The sequence below is a fragment of the Gossypium hirsutum genome, chromosome D06 (assembly GCF_007990345.1).
Source record: "Gossypium hirsutum isolate 1008001.06 chromosome D06, Gossypium_hirsutum_v2.1, whole genome shotgun sequence".
Classification (NCBI taxonomy): Eukaryota; Viridiplantae; Streptophyta; class Magnoliopsida; order Malvales; family Malvaceae; genus Gossypium; species Gossypium hirsutum.
Window position 1 is genome coordinate 31338743 of NC_053442.1, and position 8973 is coordinate 31347715.

Here is an 8973-nt window from a genome sequence, read left to right on the forward strand (position 1 = left end):
TCGAAATCCATTATACTAGACCGATCTCAGTGAGAAGAAGATATACGGGGTTGATTTGATTCGCAAGTCTAAAGTAGAAGTGAAAGTGATCCGAGATAGTTTGAAAGTAGCTTCAGATCATCAGAAATCGTACGCAGATCTTAAATGTAAAGACATAGAATTACAAGTTGGGGACAGGGTATTTTTAAAAGTTTCACTCTGGAAGAAAGTTTTTCAGTTCGGTTACAAAAGAAAGCTAGGTCTACGATTTATTAGGCCATATGATATTATTAAAAGAATCGGACCTGTTGAGTATGAATTAGCTTTACCTTTGAAACTAGAAAAGATTCATAATGTGTTTCACATTTCTATGTTACGACGATACCGATCTGACCTTTTACATGTTATCTCCCCGACAGATGTTGAGATTCAACTTGATATGTCGTATAGTGAGGAACTGATTAGAATTCTGGCACGAAAGGTGAAAGAATTCTCTGGAAATGGCACGGTATAGAATAAGTCACTCGGGAACACGAGGAAGCTATGAGAAAGTAGTAGTCGAACCTCTTTTTTGGTAAGATTTTCAGGGACGAAAATCCCTTTAGGGGAGAGTTGTAACAACCCGTTTTCAGTGAAATCAGAATAGTGGTTTTGAGACCACAAATCTGAAGTTGAATAATTCATTTGATTATTATTTTATTAGTTACAGCGTGATAGTAATACCGTATAAAGATTTCGTTAAGAAATTTTACCATTTACATGTTTAATTTGATAAAAATGACTAAATCGTGTAAAGTGAAAAAGTTGAGTTCTAGTAGCTAAATGTATTAAATAGCTATAGAACTTTTAAATGAAAGTACTTATATGGTAATTATACCATCAATGTGTTAGTGGAATCTCATGGCTTGGCATTTTGTGTAATTTTGATTCATTTTAAAGGTTAATTAAGTAAATAAGTAAATAAATAATAAGATAATTAAAATAAATTTGTCATCATCCTCTATTACCATCTTTAATTGATTTTCACAAGAGAAAGAAGCCATTTTTCTGCTCAACATTCAGCCAAGTTTGTATGCTCAATTAGGTATGAATATCTGTCCTATTTTTAATTATTTTTATGTTTCTAGGATCATTATAGCTTAATCTAGCTAGCCCGGGGACTAATTTGTGAAATTGTTAAACTATTAGGGTTTTACCACTGATGCATGCATGTGAGTTTTGAAGTTTGATGTTAGAAAATTAATGGTTGTTGTTTGATAAATAACTTTTGTAAAAAGATTTTTGATGAAATTGTTAATTAGGGACTAAATTGAAAAATAGGAAATATTACATGGTGAAATTGTGAAATAATTGAATTATAGTGCATGCTAAGGACCTATTTGATACTCGGCCATAGTGGGTTGTGGTGAAATTGTGTAAATTTCCATGAATTATATGTTTAATTGAGTTAAATTTATCTATATAGATCCAGTTAGACCTCGTACGGAGTTAGATCAGGACAAAGAGAAAGTCTTAGATTAATCGCCTCTAATTCTATGTATACTCGTCGAGGTAAGTTCATGTGATTAAATTGTATTTATAATTTTTTAATTGAAATATATAAATTATATGATTTGTTATATATAATTACCGAACGCATATCCAACAACGTATGACGATTACTAAGCCTCGTTTGAAACATAGGAATCCGTAGGATACAACTGACATGTCATTAGGGTTACCAATTTGGTTGAGGACCTGCATGTGTTGCGGACACTGCACCGCTCGTGAGAGCAAACTGATCTACAGCTCAAATGAGCATATCGATTCACAGCTCATATGAGCATACTTGTACATGAGTTGACAGATTATAGTTATATGAGCTAGCACACTATGTGTGAGCTATCTCGGGTATCTAACGGTATTCTAAATGGTTCAACGGTCAATGTTCTGATACGAAATGGTATGAGTTCGATGCAAACTATTATAGGTGTACACATGAAATACATGGAAATTATGTTACATGATATATATATTTATGAAATGGATTATACATGTATATGGAATGTGATTAATTGTTGATCCCATCCATTTTTATTAGTTCATATATGAATTTACACGGTTAATATGGTTGGTGTATATGTGCTTAGGCATTTGGTCAAAATGTGTTGGGTTATGCTTTGTAACTTACCTATTATGTGATCGAATGGTAAGTTAAATTCTAAGTTATACGAACTTACTAAGCTTAGAATTTATCGTAAATTAAAACCAAGTAAAGACGCAAAATCTAGGTCATTTTAGATGCTGTTGGCAGCATCATCATACTTTCAATGGTAGTACAACCAAACCTGTTCTAGAATTTACCAAAACTTGCAAAGAAATAAATTTGGTATCCATTATTTCCTTCTATGCTTTTGGAGCATTATTTTTCTTTCTTTTTGAAGAAGTCTTTCCTTTATCTTACATTCTATCAATTATTCCAATGTGAGCCTCTAATTTTACCGAATAACGATATCGATTTTTGGAACTTCTCAACATATAATTGACATAAAATGTCAAATAATATCATGAATTTTTGTTTCATTTTATGGCATATTTGGTATAATATATATACGATCAATAACAAAAGATTTGTACTGCATTTAAGAAACATATTTAACTACCTAATTCAAGAATGGATTAATTTACTAACACGATATTCAATTGTTGAACGTCAAATTTGATCACCTAATTTAATTAGTTTCAGCTTTTAATTTCTATGGTTTTTTTCCCTATATATATATGAATTTCATCTAAGAAGAACTTCATTCCAAACCATCTGAAAGGCTAGTAAAGCTTTCCTTTATAACCTTTTTGCTTCTTTCTTTTTTCATTTGATGCTTTCTTTTGCAATGGCAAGCTTAGACAAGAAAACTAGAGGAAAGAAAAAAATTGAGATTAAGATAATTGAAAATGCGGATGATAGGCTCAACACATTTTTAAAACAACGCACAAAATTTTATAAGAAACTCTTTGAGCTCTCCACTTTATGTGGTGGGGAAATTCTTTTTATTATTTTCTCACAGGCTGTTAAAACTTATTCATTTGGTCATTCTTCTTTTAAATCTTTTGCTAAATGCTTTTCAAACGCAAGCCAACCTCTTAATGAAACCATTAATGCTCCTGTTGAGACTTACCGTAAGGTAAGAAAAAACTTGCTTGTACATGTTTCAATGAGGTCCAAGACCAACTAGATGGAATAAAATAAAAACAAAAGGTGATTGCAGTGGCTAAAAGTCACATCGAACATAAATTTTTCATTAGTGGAAAGCTCCCATTGATCAGCTTAACCTGAGGGAGCTCTACAAACAAGACGAACGCTTCGCAGAGTTTAGCAACTTGTTCTCTATCACAAGGGACAAGAAGATTGCAACTATTTCCTCAATGCAGGCTCCAATGGATGAGGATGTCCCTTCTACCTTTCCCCCTAGATATGGCCCTAATTTGAAATAGTTTTGTACTTTAAAGTCCACGATGTTAAATGTTATTTTATTGTTTTATCTTTTATGTTTTTTAGGCGAGCCAGTATTGGGAGTCCTTAAGGCATAAACGGACATGTTCGTGTTACCGGCCAACATATGGTCTATGGTCTCTATTGTACCATTCCCGAGCCTTGACCATTTAAGGTTTAGGGTTATTTCTGTTCAAATTATTATGGTCTGTTCTATTTGCTTTTAGCAAACTTGTGATCACTATAATTATTGCATCTTGTTTTTCTAACCTTTGAGATCAAGGCTGTGAATTTCCTTATATTTATAACCCGATCAAGTTTCAATTCATATGTGGATACACTTTTCACTTTCATGATCCCGTGAAAAAGTTTTCACGCAACGTAAAAAGAAGAACATATCATAGTGGGATATGCTCTCTCTTGTTACAAGATTCCACGTCAAGTTTTTCAATCGAATGATATAAAATTAATAGAAATTTATTGGAAAGATTTATTGAAAACGATCTATTGTATCAATAGTTTTCACTTTAGGATTAATGATAGGCCTTCAATGCAGATGGAGTCTAAATAGTATATATATTTTTGGGAGTTCTCCTTACAGAGAATTTTGTCTCCCTTACATTTCCATATTAGTGATATGCCTACACCACATCTTTTTAAGTTGCTATATTTATTTAAAAAGTCACATTTTATATCTTTTTTTGTTAAAGCTTCAAAATAGAATAGAAAAGTCGATAACAATAAAATGCATGCAATACGTGCAAGGGAATTAAAATTAAATTTGATTTTACATTTGTATTTTAGGTACAAGAAAACTAAAGGAAAGAAAAAAATTCAGATTAAGATCATTGAAAATGCGGATGATAGGCTCATCGCATTTTCAAAACGACGCACAGGAATTTATAAGAAAATCTCTGAGCTCTCTACTTTATGTGGTGGGGAGATTCTTTTTAATATTTTCTCACCGGCTGGTAAACCTTATTCGTTTGGTCATCCTTCTGTTGAATCTACCGCTAAACACTTTTCAAACGCAAGACAACATCTTGAGGAAACCATTGATGCTCCTGTTGAGACTTTTTAAAACGACGGCGAATCTGATCTCCCTTGCCGTTGCGGCTTCAATCTGCTCCACTGTAATGCTAAAGAGATAGGATTTGCTGGCCACAGCTTCAATCCGCTCCACTTCAGCTAATCCAAGCCTTAACGCCAAGGAGATAAGATTCACCGTCGTGGCTTCAATCTACTCTGCTACAACGCCAGGGAAATAAGATTCGCCGTTGTGACTTCAATCTTTTCCATTGCAACGTCAAGGTAATAAGATTGATGTCTTTGATCTGCTTCACTGGTAGTATAGGAAGGGAACATCTGCTATTTTCAACCTACTCCACTGCTACTTAGGGAGACAAGGCTAGTATCTTCGATCTACTTCACTGCCAATACAAGAAGATAAGATCTACTATTTGCAACCTACTCCACTGCTGCTCAGGGAGATAAGGCTGAAGTTCTACCGGTTTGTTCTCTGGGGAGAATGACCTGTATAATTCAATTCATGAACCTAATTATGCCTAGTGATTAGGATGTCATGATTAAAATGAATCAAATGCTCCTAACTAGACGTGTATGAATGACATTTGAATGAATCAGAACGTCATTTTTTTGAGAATGATCCCTCATTATAACTCAAGTTATCATTACTCAAAGTTTATTAAGGTTTTATCGCTGATGTGCTACAACGCCTTTTTGCTCGGCTGACATCTCCAAAGAAACACTTAATCAAATTGCCCCCACTGTGAACTTCAAAGCTCAATCCACTAGGACACAACATTTGTACCATCTTTCTTCCACTGTAACCCAAGGGTAGAAAAATTTGGCTTTTCTCAATCTTTTCCAATCGCAATTCAAGGATGTAGATCATGAAACTCTTTTACACCATTCCCAAGGTGTCATACTACACAAATGAAGAATTTTCTTTTCAAAGGGAACTTCTTCCTATCACTTGGCGATCATTGCTTGTTTGTTCACCAACAAGATCTCTTGTTATCTCATTCAATAAAATCTGAAAGAATAGTATTAATTTAGACTTTTTCCTTCTTAGCCATTTCAACTTTTAACTTGGTGTGTTCTAAATAATAGTCCTGTTTTAGGTTACTGTATTATTTAGAAATTCCCAGAGTAATATGCAAAACTTCTTTTGTGAAAGTTTATTAGTCCATTAATCATTATTCTAATGCAACATGCTTGCACAAAGATCATAATACTGACTAAGAGATGAATTAATTTGAGGCATAACTCGAACAATAGAAAAGGAATTTATTGATAGCAAGTGTCTTGAAAAGAAAAAAATATTCAAGATCATCAAAGAATAAAGTATTACAAGAACAAACAAATTAGGTACAGGTAATATGAAGACTAAGTGTCTTGGATATCGCAGCTTGAACTTCTCTGTACACTAAGAAACGTTTCGAATTTAACATGTGTTTAGGAGATCCACAGTACTTTTTCGATGCCCCAAGATGTCGCATATCCTTTTCTTGTTGATTTAGGTATAGCAAGATCACCACATGCCCCAATCTGATCAATGTTTGAGCCGCCCTTTTCGGGTTTTCAACTCAAATTCCCTTTGGTCTCAAGGCGCCCTTTGTGGGTTTTCACCTTGGCCTCTCCTTTTTTTTTGATTCAAAGCGCCCTTTGCAGGTTTTCACTTTGATTCCTCCTTTTCTTTCAAGTGACATATTTCTTGATTGAATCTGAATTTACAAGATTCGGTAAGTTTTTACCATCCATTTCACTCAAAATCAAAGCACCTCCAGAAAAAGCCTTTTTTACCACATAAGGTCCTTCCCAGTTTGGCATCCATTTTCCTCTGAAATCCTTTTGTAAAGGGAGGATTTTCTTCAACACCAAGTCCCCCTCATGAAATTCTCTAGGAGGAACCTTTTTGTTATATGCTCTTATCATTCGTTTCTGGTACATTTGACCGTGACGAATAGCTTTTAGTCTTTTTTCTTCTATCAGGTTTAACTGATCATATCGAGATTGGATCCATTCAGCCTCATCCAACTTTAGCTCAGCCAATACCCGAAGAGAAGGAATTTCAACCTCAATGGGTAAAACTGCCTCCATTCCATAAACCAAAGAAAAAGGTGTTGCCTCAGTAGAAGTCCTGACAGATGTTTGGTAAGCAAGAAGAGCGAATGGTAACTTCTCATGCCAATCTTTGTAAGTTTCAGCCATTTTCGCCACAATTTTCTTGATATTTATGTTGGCTGCCTCCACTGCACCATTCATTTTTGGACGATATGGCGATGAATTATGGTGTCTAATATTGAATTGACTGCAGACTTCCGCTATTGTGCTGTTATTCAGATTCAGCGCATTGTCAGATATAATCCTTTCAGGCATTCCATATCGACATATGATCTCTTTCTTCAAAAACTTACTGACTGCTGACTTTGTGACATTAGCATATGAAGCTGCTTCTACCTATTTAGTGAAGTAGTCAATAACCACAAAAATGAAACGATGTCCATTAGAAGCCTTTGGCGATATTGGCCCAATGATGTCCATACCCCACATGGAGAAAGGCTATGGAGAAGTTATAACATGTAGAGGTGAAGGAGGTGCGTGCATTTTATCCCCATAAATTTGGCATTTATGGCACTTCTTAGCATGATTGATGCAATCTCCTTCCATGGTGGACCAGTAATATCCGAATCTCATGATCTGTCTAGCCATGGTGAATCCATTGGCATGTGTTCCAAAAATACCCTCATGGACTTCTTCTAAAATTTCTTTAGCCTCTATAGCATCCACGCATCTCAAAAGTACTCGATCCTTTCCCCTTTTGTATAGAATCTCTCCATCTAAGACATAGTCAATAGCTAGTCTCCTCAATGTCCTCTTATCATTCTCTGTTGCCTGATCAGGATATTCCTGATTCTTCACATATAACAATATATCTTGGTACCAGGGACAATTATCATTCTCCACTTCTTTAATACTATAACAGTGGGCCGAAATCTCATAAATACTAATTTGAATGGGCTTTATGTCCTCTAACTAATTCACTTTAATCATAGAGGCTAAAGTAGGAAGAGCATCAGCCATCTGATTTTCTTCTCATGGGAGATAACAAAAGGTAATGTTGTCAAACTCTTCAATCAATTCCAGAACCAATCTCTGATAATGGATCAACTTGGGGTCTCTCGTTTCCCATTCCCTTTTTAGTTGGTATATTACCAATGCTGAGTCTACATATACTTCTAGTGTCTTAATTTTCCGCTCTATGGTTGCTCGGATGCCCATGATGCAAGCTTCATACTCAGCCATGTTATTAGTGCAATCGGAGTCCAATTTACTAGTGAAAGGGTGATAATCTCCATTTGGAAATGCCAGGACTGCCCCAATCCCATTGCCTAATGCATTCGAAGCTCCATCAAAGTTTAACCTCCAGGAATGATTTTCTTGGGGATCCTCTTCAGCATTTTCCACATACATCAAGTCTTCATTCAGAAAATCAAAATCTAGAGGTTCATAATCTTCTAAAGCTCTGGTAGCCAAGAAATCTGCTATCGTACTCCCTTTGATGGCCTTCTGACTTACATATACTATATCAAACTCGGAGAGCAAGATTTTCCATCTAGCCATTCTCTCATTCAACGTCGTTGACTCCATCATATACTTTAAAGGGTTTAATTTTGAAATTAGCCATGTTGTATGATAGAGTAAGTATTGCCTCAACCTCTTTGTCATCCAAATCAAAGCACAACATAATTTTTCGATAGACGAATATCTCATTTCACAATCAGTGAATTTCTTACTGAGATAGTATATCACCTTTTCCTTCTTTCCAGTCGCATCATGTTGACCCAACACACATCCCATGGAACTATCGAACACCGTCAAATACAAAATCAATGGTCTATCTGGGCTAGGTGGTGGTAGCACTGGAGTATCGGATAGGTATTGATTTATCTTTTCAAAGGCTTTCTAGCATTCTTCATTCCAAACAACAAGATTATGTTTCTTCAGAAGACGAAATATGGGATCACATTTCTCGGTCAACTGTGAAATGAAACGAGCAATATAATTTAATCTTCCTAAGAAACCTCGAACTTCTTTTCGAGTACGTGGTGGCGGTAAATCTCGTATTGCCTTGACTTTGTCTGGGTCAATTTCGATTTCTTTTTCACTAACTACGAAACCCAACAAATTTCCTGACCTGGCTCCAAAAATGCATTTTGTCGGGTTGAGCTTAAACTGAAACTTTCTTAATCTTAAGAACAATTTTCTCAGGACCTGCACATGTTTCTCCTCTGTTCTGGATTTGGCAATCATATAATCAACATAAACCTCAATCTCCTTGTGCATCATGTCATGGAACAAGGCTACCATGGCTCTCTGATATGTTGCTCCCGCATTCTTTAATCCGAATGGCATCACTTTATAGCAAAATGTTCCCCACAAAGTAATGAATGTAGTCTTTCTCATATATTAAGGATGCATCCTTATCTAATTGTATCCTG

At 35.3% G+C, this 8973-nt stretch overlaps 1 protein-coding gene across 1 annotated transcript; it reads right to left on the reverse strand.

Annotated features, from left to right (window-relative positions):
- Positions 1–7567: 7567 nt before the first annotated feature.
- Positions 7568–8122, reverse strand: LOC121218402 (uncharacterized). Its single transcript, XM_041095574.1, has 2 exons — positions 7807–8122; positions 7568–7761 (listed from the first exon to the last, which is right to left on the reverse strand). The coding sequence occupies exons 1-2, from the start codon at positions 8120–8122 to the stop codon at positions 7568–7570; spliced, it is 510 nt and encodes a 169-aa protein (XP_040951508.1).
- Between the last annotated feature and the right edge of the window lie 851 nt (positions 8123–8973).

Bases quoted from the DNA above. Each gene is read 5' to 3' on its own strand.
- LOC121218402 (XM_041095574.1), bottom strand. From the start codon at position 8,122: ATGGAGTCAACGACGTTGAATGAGAGAATGGCTAGATGGAAAATCTTG. The intron at 7,762-7,806 runs GTAAATTGGACT...CTGAGTATGAAG, and splicing joins AGATTATCACCCTTTCACTA to CTTGCATCATGGGCATCCGA.